Source organism: Prionailurus viverrinus, chromosome E1, assembly GCF_022837055.1.
Source record: "Prionailurus viverrinus isolate Anna chromosome E1, UM_Priviv_1.0, whole genome shotgun sequence".
NCBI lineage: Eukaryota > Metazoa > Chordata > Mammalia > Carnivora > Felidae > Prionailurus > Prionailurus viverrinus.
In genome coordinates, this window is record NC_062574.1 from 41,382,320 (window position 1) to 41,399,654 (window position 17,335).

At 53.6% G+C, this 17,335-nt stretch overlaps 1 protein-coding gene across 11 annotated transcripts in view; it reads left to right on the forward strand.

Moving 5' to 3' along the window:
* Window positions 1-17,335, forward strand: part of ARSG (arylsulfatase G) — a 110,656-nt gene that overhangs the window by 85,242 nt on the left and 8,079 nt on the right. For 7 of the 11 annotated variants that reach the window (XM_047832110.1, XM_047832118.1, XM_047832116.1 and 4 more), the window contains 2 exons: window positions 8,964-9,072; window positions 16,196-16,316. In XM_047832110.1, the coding sequence (XP_047688066.1) occupies window positions 8,964-9,072; window positions 16,196-16,316 (230 nt within the window). The remainder of the gene's footprint in view (window positions 1-8,963; window positions 9,073-16,195; window positions 16,317-17,335) is intronic. The other 4 variants (XM_047832120.1, XM_047832115.1, XM_047832119.1 and 1 more) reach the window with 2 other exon arrangements.

Below are 17,335 nucleotides of genomic sequence, written 5' to 3' on the forward strand. Positions count from 1 at the left end.
ATGCAGGTTAAAATTTGAGCCCCACCTATTGGGGGCCCCCCTGTCTCGTACACCAGACACACGAGCCACACTTCAAGGGCTCAGAAGCCACATGTGGCTGGTGGCCACCATATCGGGCGGTGTGAAAAGAGACCTTCTCCGTCACCACGGGCAGTTCCAGGAGACAGTGCCGGGAGCCTGCACTTACGCAGGAGATTATAATTCTGGGTGAGAACTCCATGATCAAGGGGAGTGCAAGGACGTCGCACCCACACAGGAGGGTGGCTTCCCTCCCTCCTTCCCTCCTTCCACGAAGGCTTCCCCGAGTGGTTTCGGTTTTGAAGAATGAGTCGGCCACAGCTAGGGATTTGCAGGGTAGGGAGCTCGGAGCAGCCCGGGCAGGGGCGGGAGGACCACAGAGTAGGAGCCTGTGTGTGTGTCTGGGGCTTGGGGAAGCAGATGAAGTCGGGGGCGGCAAGGCCGAAGGGAGAGCCTGGGCCAGCGGTCAAGGGTCTTTTGTTTGAGGAGAACCATTTTGGCCTTCATTCTAAAGAAATGTGGAATTGTGGGAACTTTTCAGAGTGAAGGCGACATTACTCAACTTTTTCAACTGAAGTGAGGGACGCCTGGGTGGCTCAGTCAGTGGGGCGTGCGACTCTAGCTTTCAGCTCAAGCCATGACCTCTGGGCTCATGGGATCGAGGCCCGTGTCTGGCTCTGTGCTGACAGTGTGGGGCCTGCTTGGGATGCCCTCTCTCTTCCCCTCTTTCTGCCCCTTCAGCTCTCTCTCTCTCTCTTTCAAAATAAATATATAAACTTAAATAAATTGAAGTGAGATTCTGTAACATAAAATTAACCATTTTGATGTGTTTCTGATGTGTACAATCGGTGGCAGTGAGCAAATTCGCAGCGATATGCCGTCATCACCTCTGCGGGGACCGCAGACACCTTCCTCCCCCCAGAGAAAGCCCCAGAGAAAACCCCATACGCTTGTAACACTTGCCCCCCTCCCCCCGCCATCTCCTACTCTTCCCAGCACCTCGTTCAATTTTAAAAGACCCCCTCTTATGTCAGTGGGGCTGAGGGCAGAGAAGGGGGACAAGACTACACTCATTTCTGCCGAGCCCCAGGTGATAAGTGAGAAAAGCAAGTGACAGAATCCCCAGGAATATTCCGGCATTCAAAGAATGCCAGGGTAGGAGCACATCTCAGCAATCTTCATTCCAACCACCCCGTTGGCCAAAGGAGGAAACTGAGGCGGAGCAGGGCGGAGGGCTTTCCGAGGCTGGCCATTGGTCAAGGGGGCCATGTCATTTGACCTCCACCAGCTCATTACTCAACCCGCATGATGGTTGTTACTCACGCTGTGTTATACCCGGCTAACTGCTCAGCCGTCTGGAAAATCCTAGGCTGCTTCTTTGGACCCCATGGTTGTCAAGGAAAGTGTCTTCAGCCTCTGTAACAGTGTGAATCTTTCTAAATCTGCAGGAGGCAGAGTGGAGAGGTGGAGAGAGCTAATGGCTTTGGGAGCCCTGATGGGGCTCGAATCTCCACGCAACTTACGAATCGGTGCCCACCGGGCCGCTCCCCTGGACAACCCAGTTTCCTCCCCTGTAAGGGGGGACTGTAGACCCAGCTCACTAGATGGCTGGCAGGGTCAGCTGGGGGTACTGCCCACGAGGCACCCAGCCTCATGAATGTCTCCTCCTAACCCCCATGATTCTTCAGTTCTTTGTTCCCAGCTGAAACAGACCTGGGGCGGGGGTTCCCCCGCAAAGAGAACAGGAAGGGGATGGGAAAATGGCCCTGAACAAGGTTTTCCTACCAAACACTGTGGGCAATTTAAGTAACGTATGGGTAACTTTCCAAGTGTTCTGAGACTCAGTCTTGGGAAACTTTGCTCGGAAGCTGGATTTCAGTCTTTGAGAGGACACTCTTCTTTGGGGGGGCGAGGCATGCAAGTGCGGCTTACTATGGTACCCGTGGGGCACAGCCCTTGACTTCGTGGTGGGGTGGGGGCCGGATGCCATCCTCCTCTTTTCTCAGGAAAGCCTGAAGGTGAACTTTGCATAGGGGTAAACATTTCCCCTTCCTCACTCTCCAAACCGGCTTCCTGTCAGCTATTCCAGAACCTTCCTCCTCCTCTCTGCCCAGCACGCTGCTGGGCACTCTGGGAAGTCAGGCAGAGCCCTGCGTGCAAGGGGCGAGGCCAGGGGGCTCAGGTGGCGGCAGGGAGGCTGGGGGTCCCTCTGGGCCACCTGCTCCTCCTCATCCGGGTTCCTCTTCAGTGGGATGCCTGCACACCCCACTGTAAGGGGGCCAGTCTTGAGAGCAGATGAAGGAGAGAAGGCGGTCAATGTTTTCGCAACGGAGTAGGACAAACAGTACCCAGAGCCCGGCTTCTTTCTCCCCGCAGCCAGCCTGCTACGTCAGGCCACGCGCTGCCTTCCCCTGTTCCCGGGGCCCCAGGCCCCCCTCCTTGTCTTCCCTTTCCTTTCCTGGCTGAGCCGCCTTGCTCAGCTGATGGGATGAGGCAGCGTCTCCTGGAGCCATCTCTTCGCCCCGTGCAGGAGTGAGGATGCTCCTCTGGGCTTGGCCTGCGCCCTGCAGGGGCGAGGAGAAACTGAACCGGGGCGTGGGGGAAGCCGGGGGCAAAGCAGAGCGCCCCTACTTTCTCCCAAACAAAGAGGGCCTGCGGGGCGTGCCCCCTGGCTGATGCGGACCCCCCCCCCCCCCGCCGGCCCGGCCCCCAGTGCTGTCCTGGTTCAGAGCCCCTGACCCGCCCTTCCCCACTGCAGACCTCTTTCCTACCCGGGACAGAACTCACACCTTGTTTGTCCCCTAACTGACTGCTCCTCTCTGTCTGGAAAATCTTTTCTTGTTTTATTTGAAGAGCAGAACTGTTCCTTCCTCCCCCTTGGTGATGAGGAAACATTCTGTTGAATTTGGCATCCTCAGCCTTCTAAGAGACCTTGGTTGTTTGTAATTTAATGCTATCAGGTTGTTGCGTAAGCTTTCCCACTGGGAAGCAGGCTCTGCGTCCTGGGCCTTCTGTGCAGTTTGGGGCAGGGGGTGGGGTGGAGAAAGGTCAGAGGTGGGGCTGGGTGAGGGAGAGAGGGACAAGGGATGTTGGCTGTGGGCCCTGGGGAGGGGGGGCGAGCAGGGCCAGCTGGTGGGGGCGCAGTGGAAGTCAAATTGTGTCTCCTTCTGGGACATTGGCCACCCGGCTTGGAATGTCCCCATCACCACGCTCAAGGCCACCCCAGGCCAGCCAGAGTCCTCGGTCCAAACAGAGGCCCGTCTGCCCTGTGTTTCTAGAAAACTAGTATGCTACGGGTATCCTTGGCAAGGACGAGTATTTATATTTAGAAACGAAGCCTGCTTCTTTAGAAGGTTATAGAATGCACACTCCTCAGGACAGGCATGGTCTTCTACCCAGGTCACAAATACAGATGCCAGGCAGGTAATCTAAGAGAAGAAACGATTGTTTTTTGTTAAGTCACGGGCAGTGTTAGGGAGTCCACAAACTGGAGAGAGGACCCTGTCTAATGACATTCAAAATTAGTTCAGAAAATACTGTTCGTGCCAAACCTCACTGTCAGAGGGCTGAACCCAGTGTGTGAGTCGCCAGCCTGCAACTTCTGCTGTTTTCTGTCCGTGGGTAGTTTCGGGTTGTTTGTTTTTTGTTTTTTGAGCCTTTTCGGATGGCTTTGGTTGGGCACTTCCGGCAGGTGCTATGCCAAAGGACCTTGCTCAGAGCTTTATATACGTTATCTTATGTAACTTTTCCCACAACTGCATCGGATAATTACAATCATTTTTCCCCTTCATGGCTGAGGAGACGGAGTCTGAGGGAGGCTAAGAATTCTGCCCAACGGGCGCCTGGGTGGCTCAGTCGATTGAGTGTCCGGTTCTTGATTTCTGCTCAGGTCACAATGTCATGATTCATGGGTTCGAGCCCTGCATCGGGCTCTGCACGGACAGCGTGGAACCTGCTTGGGATTCTCTCTCCCTCTCTCTCTGCCCCTCCCCTGCTCACTCGCACGTGCACGCTCTCTCTCTCAAAAATAAACATTAAAAAAAAAGGAAGGGGTGCCTGGGTGGCTCAGTCAGTTAAGCGGCCGACTTTGGGTCGGGGCGTGATCTCACAGCTTGTAGGTTCGAGCCCCGCGTCGGGCTCTGTGCTGACACCTGGGAGCCTGGAGCCTGCTTCCGATTCTCTCCCTCTCTTCTGCCCCTCCCCCGCTCACGCTCTGTCCCTCTCTCTCTCTCTCTCTCTCTCCTTCAAAAATAAATAAACGTTAAAAAAAGAATTAAAAAAAAAAAAAGAATTCTGCCCAAGGTCACACGTGGAGAAGGGAAGGCACCGGATGTAGGACGACACCTGCCTGACTCCAAAGACATCCTCCTACTTACCTTGCTAATACTTCTCAAACTCTGGTCCTCAGACCGTTGGCATCAGAATCACCTAGAGTCAGAGGCCCACCCTAGACTTATTAGGAATCTCTGGGGGTTCTTCTGGTGGTTCGGTTGTGCTGACAAGCTTGCGAAACTCGTCATTCGCGAGGCTGCCCTTCGGACTCGGGGAAGCATGGCCGCGCGTCCTTTCTGGGAAAGACCTCTGTTCCTCAGCGCGGCCTGCCCGGTCTCCGTGCATCATGGAATATGCCGCTGCACTTCCGCAGCTGGGGAAGAACGAGCAAGCAAATTCATGAATCATGGTTCTGTTTATATTTTGGTTGCTGAGGCTAAATATTTATTGCTTTAAGTAAGAGGTTCTGCCTTAATTAGAGTCATCACTAACCACAAGTGCACTAAAATGTGTTCTCATGACCATAAGACGTGCATTTCTCGACAGAAAGCCAAATGTAACCAACACTTTTAAGGTGCCGGTGCTGCTGATCAAAGTTTGAAGGTTTATCTACACCGACAGATAGCTTTCGAAACAAAAAATAGCGCAGAGAAGTTCAGTTTATGGGCTTACCTATTGTTCTCGCTTACTGTAAGTAACAGGTGCACACGTAGGATCCTGTGGCTTAAAGGTAAAAAGGTGTGGGCAATACAAAACTGAGGCTTAAAAAGCGTAGAAGCCGCATTTAATTTTGAAGCGCGTTGTGTCCGCTTCCTGATTTCTCCCCCTGCCCTCCTTGCCCTTGTCCTAGACGGGTGCTCTCCCCATTAAGTCACCAGGAGAGCTTTAGAAAATGCTGATGTCCAGGCCCCATCCCGGGCAAATTAAGTCATAATTTCTGGGAAGGGAACCTTGGCCTCCCCTAGTGATCCTAATATGCATTCAGGGATGAGAGGGGGCCACTGTCCTAGAAGGTTTAATGGGCCAGGGGCTGGCTATGTAGTTAGACCTGGGTTCAAATCCTGGATCTGGCATTTGCTGGCTGTGTGACCTTTGGCAAATTACTTACCCTCTCTGAGCTTTGGTTTTCTTCATCTGAAAAACGGGGATAATAGTGCCTGGCTTGCAAGGTTGTCACTAGGATTACATGAGATAATGCAGGGAAGCAGTTAGCCTTATGCTTGGGAGTACTTTAACGTGGTGCTTAGGGGGAGCTCAGTAAATAGGAGATATTATTACTGTAATTATTGTGTTTAACTCAAATGGGTTTCCATTAGTGGGAGCAGGTATCACTGATGAGAACTAGGGGACCAGGGGCAGCTGTCCTAGGGCTCAGCCTTAGCTCTAACGGCATTAGATGTTTCTCATAATCAGACTCCACAACTCTGGGCACCCACGGGGGATGCTAGTGGGATCTTTTGAACTTTGTTCCCTTAGCGGTGCCAACGAGATACTGGCATTTGGGGCAAGACAATTCTACGCTGAGGGGGATTTAAGGAAAAGAAACGTTTTAATGTTTATTTATTTTTGAGAGAGAAGGAGAGAGCGTGAGTGGCGGAGGAGCAGAGAGAGAGGGAGACACAGCATCGGAAGCGGGCTTCAGGCTCTGAGCCATCAGCCCAGAGCCCGATGCGGGGCTCGAACCCACGAACCGTGAGATCATGACCTGAGCCGAAGTTGGACGCTTAACCGACTGAGCCATCCAGGCGCCCCATTAAGAAAAAAAAAAGTTTTAATTGAAGTATAATGAACGTACGGTGTCCTGTTAGTTTCAGGTGTACAATATAACAATTCCACAAGGAGGGGATGTATGTTTTATAATTGCTTACCCACACTCTGGACTCCTTTAAGATAAATTCCGCTAGAGTAGGAGGTCTGCGGGCCTGGCTGGAATATGTAATTGTGTCTTTCCCGTAGAACCAGCAGCCATGGGACAGCCAGCACTGGCTGGCCGCTCTTGATGACGCAGAAGGGGGGATCGCTTCTCAAGTGGCCACACAGAGGGGCTTCTCTAAGCCAACCTCTTTCTCTTACCCCCTGAATCTTTACGTGGGGACCGTCCACTCGGTTGACAGGCACACTTGTGATGACTGGCTGGATTTCTCCTGCTTCTCCAGCTTTGAACCCCCTGCTGAAATAAGGCAAACGTATTGAAATATTTGTTTCTCTGAAAAACGAATCAGGAAAACCAATAGCCTGAAAAAGAGCGACAGAAGAGGCTGTGGCCAACAAGCAGAACCCCTGGTGGTGAAGACCAATTAGCAAATGTATTAATTAGGAGCTGGTGTATTCTTCTGGAAACGTGCTGGAGGCGGAGACCAAACCCTGGTGCCCACGGCCGCCGCAGGACAGGTGCTCAGCTCCTGCTTTCTGGTTGACCCACAGGACTCTGGGCTTATTTCTTAGAACTGGACACTCCACTCTTCCTTAGCATCTGCCCTCAAAGGCTAAGCAAGTCTGTTGGAATTTTGTGCGGCGTGGATATGCACATAAGCAGGCTCCACAGTTCCACCCACCGATCCCCCAAACTTCCGTGCAAATGCCCCTCCCGGGGGTGGAATTATCTGCAGAGTCCTAGCACGTGCGGTCGGTCGGGGATGCTTCCTCCCTGCTCTTTGGCCTTGAACTGCAGCATGAGTTATGCATTCCAGAGCCACGTGGGAGTGCGTTTCAGGCTTGCTGCAGTTCTGGATTCTCTGTTCCATGTGCGTGAAAAATTGAGAGTGGGCTCTGTCCGTATTTATGGGAGAGGTGGCGCCCGATGCGGAGAATGCGTTCGAGACATCTTGGGGCGGGCCAAAGAGCTTCCCCTTCAGCCTGCCGAACCCCACTTGGTTTCGAGAGCCCCACACCCCTAAGCATAAACAGCCCGTAGACGTGAGTTGTTTTGTGTTTGGTTTCTTACTTCAACACTTGGGGGACTCCAAAGCTGGCTATGAGAAAATCCCAAGAATGCAGAGCATTTCCGGTGTGGGGTGCTGGGCCAGGGACATCAAAGGTTCTGTTCGCTGAGGCGCGAGTGCAGAGACTTGGGTCTGGTAGCCCCCTCCCGCCCATCATCACTGCTCTCATATTCACGCCAGCCGAGCATGGGGAGGTTGCATGACCACAGTACGTGTGAGCCGCATACCGCGTTTGCCTTGGAAGGGCTTTCTACACGCTAACTTTGTGGAATCCTTGGCTCAGCTGGGATGAGGGTGGGGTGTGTGTGGGAGTGGTGGGGATGGTCATGGATAATTCAGTGCTCCATGCATTCAGGATGTTTCCATAAAGCATGACCTCATCTCCTCCAGCCCGCCGGTCCTCATGATACTGGTGGTCACTTTTGACTTAGTGGTAACAAAAATCATTCCTTGAATTACCAAAGTGGAAATTCATAGATTGCACGTAGATTGTCCTTACCCCACCCATCCCCCCCAAGAGGCAAGAGGTCAGAGCTATTACTAATGCTGTCTCCACAACAAGGGAACGACTCATTAACTCACGGAAAAACAAAGCAAAGCAAACCAAAAGACAACAATAAAATCCTGGCCAGATCAGTTGTTGGGCGTTGAGCAGATCACACAGCTGGGGGAGTTTCTGCCTTTCTCTCTTTTCAAATAATTGTATATATTTTTAAATGTTTATTTATTTTGAGAGAGAATGAGCAGCGTAGAGGGGCAGAGGGAGAGAGAGAGAATCCCAAGCAGGCTCCACGCTCGCGTGATTCACGTGGGGCTCAATCCCATGAACTGAGATCGCGACCTGAGCCGAGACCAAGAGTCACCCGGGTGCCCCAAATAATTGTGCTTTGAAATCCTAAACGGTCACGTTATGGTCAGCAAGAAGACAAAGTCATTTTTATTCGACCTGTTTGTTAAACACCTGCTATGTCTTCAGCGCATAAGGCTGATAAGGTCTCAGGGAGTGGAGATACACCCTCAGAAAGTCAATGAACAAACCAGACAGCCTGAAGTATTACAAGTGTTGTGAAGGGGGCGCCTGGGTGGCTCAGTCGGTTAAGCTTCCGCCTTTGCTCAGGTCATGATCTCACGGTTCATGGGTTTGAGCCCCACATCGGGCTCTCTGCTGTCAGCGGGGAGCCTGCTTTGGATCCTCTGTCCCCTTCCCTCTGTCTCTTCCCTGCTCATGCACACGTGCGTGCGCTCTCTCTCTCTCTCAAAAATAAATAAACATTAAAATAAAAGGGTCATGAAGAAAATGAAGCAACGTGGTTCCCCAGAGAATGACAGAAGCAACCATTTACTTATGTTGAATCCGGTGAAATAAAATCAGGGAATGCAAGGTGTTGGCTAGAGGAATAAAAATAGCTGGTTATAAACGAAGTCATTCCTGGGAGCCTGGGTGGCTCAGTAGGCTGAGCGTCCGACCCTTGGTTTCGGCTCAGGTCATGATCTCGCAGTTTGCGGGATCAAGCCCTGCATCAGGCTCTGTGCCGTCGGCGTGGAGCCTGCTTGGGATTCTCTCTCTCCCTCCCTCACTGCCCCTCCTCTGCTCGCTGTCTCCCTCAAAATAAACTTGAAACAGTAAATTACAAAACAAAACAAAAAGAAGCAATTCCTTTGCTGCAGTGATCAGAAACTCTCAGTGCTTTTTGAACAGTTGGAAAACCAACTACCTGCCTTGTCTCACAGGGGGAAGTGCAGCCAAGCAGACCACGTGGGAAGGTGGGCACCGGGTCCCGGCTCTGGCCTACTGGCCTGGCACCGTTCCCATCAACGTCACCAGCACTGCCTTGTTAAGGTATGAGACCCGAACTACCTTGAAATGTTGGGATTCGGGGCTAGAAAACCACGGACCGAGGCTCCAGCGGCTAGAAACCTCGAGAAGAGAGGCCTCATCGGCCACCTGCCTTGGCCGGGCGTTCCCAGATGCCTCCTACAGCTCTGATCGTAGCCACATGGATCTCTCCGTAGGCAATCCCACGTGCTAAGTTAGGGCCCACAGTGGCTCTTTGCAAGCCATCCTCTGGGGATGATCTTGGTGACAAGAGGGGACTGGGCGGGCTCTGTGGCCTTTGATGCAGAGTCATGGCGGTGGCTCCTGACGTCGGTGCTCTACCATCAGAGAGGTTAGCGGTAGCGTGTCCCTTTTTTTGTCTTGGGCCCGGCAGACGGGAGGGAATAGACCGCGTAAGCCACAATTGTTCCATCCTTGGGGGTAGGGCAGGTGTCCTCAGGGTGACCGCAGGAAGCCAACATATCGCCAGCAATCACACGGGCCCAAGAAAGGCACCTAGGTGTCCGCCTACCCTGCAAGGGAGGGAGAAGGAGGTGGCCCCACTGGGCTGGCCAGGAAAGAATGCACCTTTAGGTGAAGACATACCTACCCGTGGCAAGGAAGCTTCTGCAGTGAGGTTGCTCCCTCTGTTCGAAGATCTCACCCTCGCTCTTAGCTCCCTGTTGAGGCAGATCCACGAGGCCCCTTCCTGGACACAGCACGAGGCTGTGGTGGCCCTTCCGAGAGCGATTCCACTCAGGTGGGTAACCAAGACCCGTGATGGGAACGTGTCGCTCATCCAGATGGGGACTTCCTCTCTGTGGTTCTGTAGTCACTGGCAAGGGGGCGTGGCCGGGCGCTGCTCAGGGGCTCAGAGCTGTTGGTCTGGTCAGAGGCTAATTTACGAACCAGTTCTGTAGCCCAGTGGGCCGTGGCCTCAAGAACACGGCCTCTCAGGGGAAGACAAGCTCCCTGGGCTCCTTCCCGCATCCCCAGACCCGGTGGGGAGCCGGGACAGCCGTGAAGGCCAGGGGAAAGGAGGGGTTAACAGCTCTGACGGCCAGGGCGGGTGGGTAGGCACCGTCCCTGGCAGCCTGCGGGCCCCCACGACCCCACGTCAGCCCTGTGCCATCAGGGGGTGCAGGCAGGTGTGACCACGGCGAGCGCTGGAGTCTGTGATGTCAGGCCGGCCGGGAAGAGGGCCAGATGGACTGCTTTTTATGGGGCTGACTTGGTGCAGTCAGGCCAAGTGTTCACAGGCTGGGCTGGCTGCGCACGCACAAATAACTCGGCAAGCTCTCAAGTTCCGTCCCTGCACACCGAGCACACGCTCCTCACGTGAGAAGGGCGTTTGCACCTATGGCCAACCACAGCGCCATGATACCACGGCACCGTGGCGTTCGTGGCCTAAGGCCCCGGAGGAGACAACGGACTGAGGCAACCGTTTGGTGACCCAAGAAAGTGAGTCTTGGTACAAGACCGCGTTTGCTCGACAGCTCCTGGAATTCTACCAGGACAGCGCTGATCCGTTACGTCGGCCCCTTCGGAGGATATTTTTTGGCATTAAAGTAGTCTCAGTTGAAGCAGGAAAGTTCATCTCCATAGAATTCACCCTCTGGCTGTTTCCTCACATAAATCCACCTAAAGCAAACTTGGGTGGAGCGTCCTTACTGTCAGGCCAGGCCACCAGGCGTCTACTGTTGTTTTCCATGACTCCTTCAGGGTCGGCTCTGAGGAGAATAGCCTTCAGATCCATTTTCAAGAAACCGATGGTACTTCATGTCCTTGGAAACCCCACCAGGCACTCCCTCCTCCCCCAGAGTACTTATCCCCTATTCTAGTTCTTTATTCCTCAGAGGGACATAGATCTCCTTGCAGACCAGAGGTAAGTCCCCTGAGCCATAGAGCTAAGGCCAGAATACCTTACACCTCAATTCTGGTGGCCCCGAGGAATTATGGGAAGAGAGTGGTCAGGTTGATACAAGTCCTCACATGAATGCAGAAAAGTGACAAATGCATGGGGGGGGGGGTGGCGAGGGAGGAGGGGTCCACACGAATTCCATTTTCCATTTGGTTCCCTTTTAGAGATAATCGCTGTTAATGTTCCAGCGTGCACCCGCGTAACGTAGCGAGGTCAAAGAAAGGTCTCGCACATGTCCTGACCCCGAAGCCCAGTGACACAATTACAGAGTGAGGGAAATTCATTTATTCCACAAATATTTATTGTTGTGTCCAGCTGTGGGTCAAGCGTTGCCCTAGGGACTGGGGATGGAGTAGCGAGCAAATCACACAGAAAGTTCCTGATGGTTAGGAGCTAACTTAGGAGGCCGGGGCTTTGGCGACATGTGTCGTAAGGGCCTGGTGGTTTGAACCTCAGCCTCTAATGCAGGTTAGCTCCACACTGGCACTGTTGACGTTCTGGGCAGGATCATTCTCTGTTGTGGGGGCCTGTCCTGTACATTGTAGGATATTGAATGGCATCCCTGGCCTCTACCCACTGAATGCCAGTGGCACCTTCACCCTGACCTGTGGCAACCGAAATGTTTCCAGGTGGGACCAGATGTGCCCTGGGAAGACACACTCATGCTGCTTGACGGCCGTGGCTTTTTTTTGTTTTTTAATTTTTTTTTTTAACATTTATTTATTTTTGCGAGACAGAGTGCAAGTGGGGGAGGGGCAGAGAGAGGGGGAGACACCGAATCCAAAGCAGGCTCCAGGCTCTGAGGCTGTCGGAGTAGAGCCCGACGCGGGGCTCGAACTCACAGACCGCGAGATCGGGACCTGAGCCGAAGTCGGATGCTTTACCGACTGAGCCAGCCCAGCACCCCTGAGAGCCACAGCTTTGATGTGATGTCTCATAGCCGTATACAAAGACGTGAAGGTTATGCTCTGCATCTCTGAGCTGGGAGGCCACCATCTCTATTCAGAGCAGAGAACCTCTCCTGCGATTACTGAGGCAACACGAGGTGGCCACATCTCCTTTGGGAAAACAGCTAAAGGTTCCGTTTAGCCTGGAGACCGGAGGGTCCCGGAGGGGGGGTGGGGGCTGGGCGGCTCTCTTCAGATGCCTGAAACGCAGCCGGTTGCGTGGAGGGCTGATTCACCTGCCTCTGTACCGTCTTGAGGCACACGTCTCGGAAGTGGAAGTTACAAGAAGGCCATGTTCACGTCAGTGCCCTGTGGTTCGGTGTCACCGTGAGAGCAAGGTCTAGCCACGCATCTCCTTTCCAAGTCTCCCACTCTTTCCTGCATCTAGCGGTGGGCAGTGGAGGGGGAGAGAGGGAGGGGCCTTGTGTGCACCCCCCCCACCTCCCGCTCCCAGCTATGCTCTGCTGTGGAACGGATATGCGTGCTTTGTGTCGGGCTCTTCTGATGCTCTGGGACCCCCGTGTCCCCTGAAAACAGTGCTCTTGGGTTCTTATACTGGCCTCTGAGAAGGACCGGAGTCAGGGGTCTGGGGGAAGCTGCAGCCCCTCAACGCTTCGCAGAGGGGCTTAGACCAGGAAGGGGTGGGTACCGAGTTTTCCCTGGGGTCACAAGAGGGAATTACAACAGGAAGAAACTTACAACTAAGCGCTAAAAAGGCACTGCCCCTCCCCCGCCTTTGCTCTTGATCCGGAGGAAGTTCTGTTCTCTCCTCCCTCTGTGTCCGGGCCCACGCACCCCCAATCCTTTCCTTGGCAACCTCCTTGCCACTTCCCGCTTCCCGCCCTCAGATCACACCGCCTTTTCCCAGCTATAATGTCCCCAGCTTCCAGGAAACACCTCCCTTCCCAGCCCTTCCCTCTGGCCCGGGATGCTCTCCCCCCAGGACAGCCCAGCACAGAGCCTGGGTTCCCATCCGCAGGCGTCCCAAGCCTGGGCTGTTGGGCCCAAGCAAGCTCCTAGCAGCCCTTCTGCTCCAGCCGGGCCCTCCTGCACCCTCCTCCCCACGGCCTGCTCTCCACGCCCGGGTCCCTGGGGTGACACCTTGCATGGGGACACAAATACGCACACTTCCTCTGAACAACCTTCGGTGCCGTGGGCTGGCTGAAGCCATGTTAAGAAAAGAAGAAACTATTCTCACATGGGCAACCGGCAAAGGTGTCCCCTGGCCCACTCTGATGGCAGCCTTTTGTGTCACTTCTCATAACCCCAGTGAAGTGTGGTTTTCCTCCCTCCAGAAGCCAAGGCCGACTGTCTCTTAGGCCAGGGAGGTGGAGGGCCGGGCCCAGGAGATTTTTTTTTTTTTTTTAATATTTATTTATTTTGAGAGAGAGAGAAAGAGGGCACAAGATGAGGAGGGGCAGAGAAAGAGGGAGACAGATGTTCCAAAGCGGGCTCCATGCTGTCAGCACAGAACCCCACTCGGGGCTTGAACTCACGAACCATGAGATCATGACCTGAGCCAGAGTAAGACCAGCTGAGCCACCCAGGCTCAACCAGCTCAACCAGCTGAGCCACCCAGGTGCCCCGGGACACGTGAGATTTTTAACTTCTTCTAAAATCAGAAGGGGGGAAGAAAAGAACTTTTCAGTTGAAGACAATGGTTTAATATATATTATTTATATATGCATCTTTCTGTCAATACAGATATGAAATATGATTTTTAGTATTTCGTACGGAAGCAGGGGCCCAGGAAGGCCCAAGTTCCCATATATCCCACAAAAGTCAGAACGTGGTCCTGCCCAAAGCCCCCATCCCAAGTATCACCAGCCACAGAAACTTGAAAATGTAGACTTTTTTTTTTTTTTTTTTTTTTGGTCTCTTTCTTGAAGGTTTCAAAGACTGTCAGGACCAGTTTCTTAGGTGGGGGTTGAGGTTTGGAGCAGCTGGGGTCCCTTTGGTGGCCTCCCTAGGACCAATGTTGTCTCTAAGCTCAAGCTGAGTCTGCGGGCCCAGCCCCGGGATGGTATGGGGACTGTGTGTGCCCTCCTCTGGGCCTGACCTCGGGGGCTCGGCTTCCTCCATTACAGAAGGAAAGACTTTGGAACGGCCTGAGCTTGGCAGTAATTCTGGATTGGCCAGTCATCGGAGATGTTGAAGATTTTCTCGTGGGCCAAAGGTTTTCTCTGTGCTCTGGGCGGATGAAGTCCCTCTGAGGATCCTGACGCATGAATTCTGAGACGTTAAGGTTCCCTGAACATGAGACTTTAGTGCTTTATTTCATTAGAATGTGAAGCCTCATGATACAGGGGAGAAAACCGAAGATGGAAAGAGAAAGCATGCCATCCATTCCAGCCTGACACAGACCCTGTGTTTCCTGCTCGCTGGTGACCCATCTGCAATGCCGGTGTCCTTTAGGGGTGCAGCTTCGAGAAAGCTCAAACAAACGGCCCCAGCCGCCGCCGCCTTTTCAGACTGCGTTGCTCCGCACTGCCTGGTCTGTAGCAGGATCCTTGGACTCCGGACAGGTTTCTGGACTGTGCCGTACTCTGGCCATGCTTACTCTGCACTCCTTGGCTTTGCCTGTGTGGGGTGCCCAGCCCCTGGGACACGTATCTCGAGAGATAAGCCACTAGCTATGTGGATCCTGAACACAGAAGGCAAACCAGAAACAATCCGTGCCATCGTCCGGGGAGAGATTCTGTCCGGGATTCTAGGCGGAGCCTCATGGCGAGCCCCTTCTGCAGCCCCTCTTGGGCGGGCAGAGAGGCTTGTTCCCGGACCTCCGGGTGGTGGCAGCGGGGCAGGTGGCCCCTGAGGCCTCCCTCAGAGCGTGCCTGAAGTTTGGTGCTGTGCCCAGCCTCAGGCGAACCAGGGCCTCTATCTGGGGGAGTACTCCTCACCTTGGCCTGCCCGCCTGACTGCATCACATCCCGCTGACTCAGTTGGCCTGGCCCTCAGATAAACAGCTTTGTTGAAAGGACGGTCCATTTGTTTACGCTGGAGAGTTTTTTTCTGATGAAACACAGCAGGCTGGTGGGCGATGTGCCCCATAATAGAGTCAAGTTGCACCGCGTGACTTAAAAACTCACGTTAACAAAACCCACCAAAACGGTAACAGTGGCTGCCTTTGGGTGATGGACGATTTCTGCGTTGTTCTCTCTTTTATATTTCTGGGTGTTCTATTTCTTTTCCCCCACCGTAAACATTTATTACTATTTTGTAATGGGGAAGAAATCACTGAAATAAAGGGGGTGGAACGTTTCACATACCATGGCATTTTAATTAAAAAAAAAATTTTTTTTATATTTATTTTTGAGAAAGAGAGAGACAGAGTGTGAGCAGGGAAGGGGCAGAGAGAGGGAGAAACAGCCTCAGGCTGTGAGCTGTCAGCACAGAGCGCCTTGAGGGGCTTGAACCTATAAACCGTGAGATCATGACCCGAACTGAAGTCGGACCGTCAACCGACTGAGCCACCTAAGCGCCCCTTAATTTTTTTTTAATGTTTAGTTATTTTTGAGAGAGAGAGAGAGACAGAACGTGAGCATAGGAGGGGCAGAGAGAGCGGGAGACACAGAATCCGACGCAGGCTCCAGGCTCTGAGCTGTCAGCACAGAACCCGACGCGGGGCTCGAACCCACAAACCACGAGATCACGACCTGAGCCAGAGTCAGATGCTCAACTGACTGAGCCACCCAGGTGCCCCGCCATGGCATTTTAAACAAAGACTGAATATTTGTGACACAGAGACCCAGAGCAGGAATAATGACGTGAACATTCTCTAGCAGATGCCTGTTACACGTGGTTCCCTCTCAGCCAGTGGCTGTGGCCTCGCTGGTGACAGGTAGAGCCTCTTGGTTCTTAGATCCATAGGGTAGCCCTTGTGAATAACGATGACACAAATACCATCATCTTCTACATGTCTCATCTATGTGTTTCATCCATGTGATACCCTGTGAGGTGGGCACTATTATGATCATGCCCATTTTAGAGAATAGAAAATGGAGGCATTGAGAAGACAGGTAGGTATAACTCTGGGGTTTGAGACCCGGTAACACTTGGCCACAGAGCCTGGGTGCTAAACCACAGTGCCATTCTGCCTTTTGTAGGAGCAGAAATCCAGGTGGGACCTGAAGGAAGGACCGGCAGGCAGAGGAGGCAGACCATATGGGAGGATGTCGGTGCTCAGTCTGGGCTGGTTTGGGTGGGCCTTGACCACAGCATGGGCCAGGGAGAGAGTCTGGGAGTAGCTGGGGCCAACGCCGTCTTGTTCTTCCTGCAGCGTGCTGGACATCTTCCCCACTGTGGTGGCCCTGGCTGGGGCCAGCCTGCCCCAAGACCGGCACTTTGACGGCTTGGATGCCTCTTCCGTGCTTTTTGGCTGGTCGCAGACTGGGCACCGGGTAAGTGGAGGAGGTGTGCGCCCCTCACCGGCTCTACAGGGGCTTGGGCTGCTGCTTCTCATCCGGGGCCACCTTTGTGGGAAGAGAACCATCCTGGGAACGTGCATGCCAGCGGCCCCTCCCGATCTAGTTTAAGAACCCCCGACGGATTAATCCTTTGAGACAAAGCTCTCTTTCCACCCCTCTCCCCCTCTTTTTCCCTGTGATCAATCCAGCTTGTCAATCCAGACTTACATTGGACAGTCTGGCTTAGAGTGGGTGTGTATAGAGGTGCTTCTCGCCCGTAACATACGATTTTTTTCCGCAATGACTTGTCTGACACATCGTAGGCCCCTGGCACATTTTTGTTGGACGGGGTGGCTGACTAGCCAGAGTGACTTGGGTATTGTGGGACTCCCCGACTAGAATGGAACTTCCCGAAGGCAGGGATCTCCCCCAGAATTCTCAGTGCACCTAACTGGGCCAGCACCCAGCCGGCTGTAAGTGTGCATTTGACGAAGAAATGAATGAACATTCCCCCTGGCTCCTGGAAGGCCCGGCCTGTGGCCCTACAGCCCCTGCTCCAGCTTTGGGGTTCTGCTCCCCAGCACCCCAGGGTCCCCTCTTCACGTGCACTGAGGCATTCGTCGGCGGTGACAGCCAGGAAATGCCGGCCCCGACGGCCTTTCCAGGTCATTTCCGTGTGTTTTCCTTTCACCAAAAGGAAGAGGAAGTGGGAGGAGGGAACCCCAAGCACCTCTGTGAGGCCCGGTGAGCACATGGCTTCTGAGTTAGGGACCCACACATCAAAGGGTCTATTTGTGTCTTCACCCGAGGTTCACATGGAAGTGACTCAAATGCGCTGCTCGGATGTGGCCGGTGGTTTGTGACGCGGCCCCCCGCCACGGAGCCCCGAGGGGGCCATCCGTGCTTCCGAGAGCGTTCCTGCAGTTTCTAGGGGTTGTCTGACGCTGCCTGAAATGCCCTCTGAGCAAGTACTGCTTCTCCCGGGACACCCAACCTTCTAGAGCTGCCCAGGC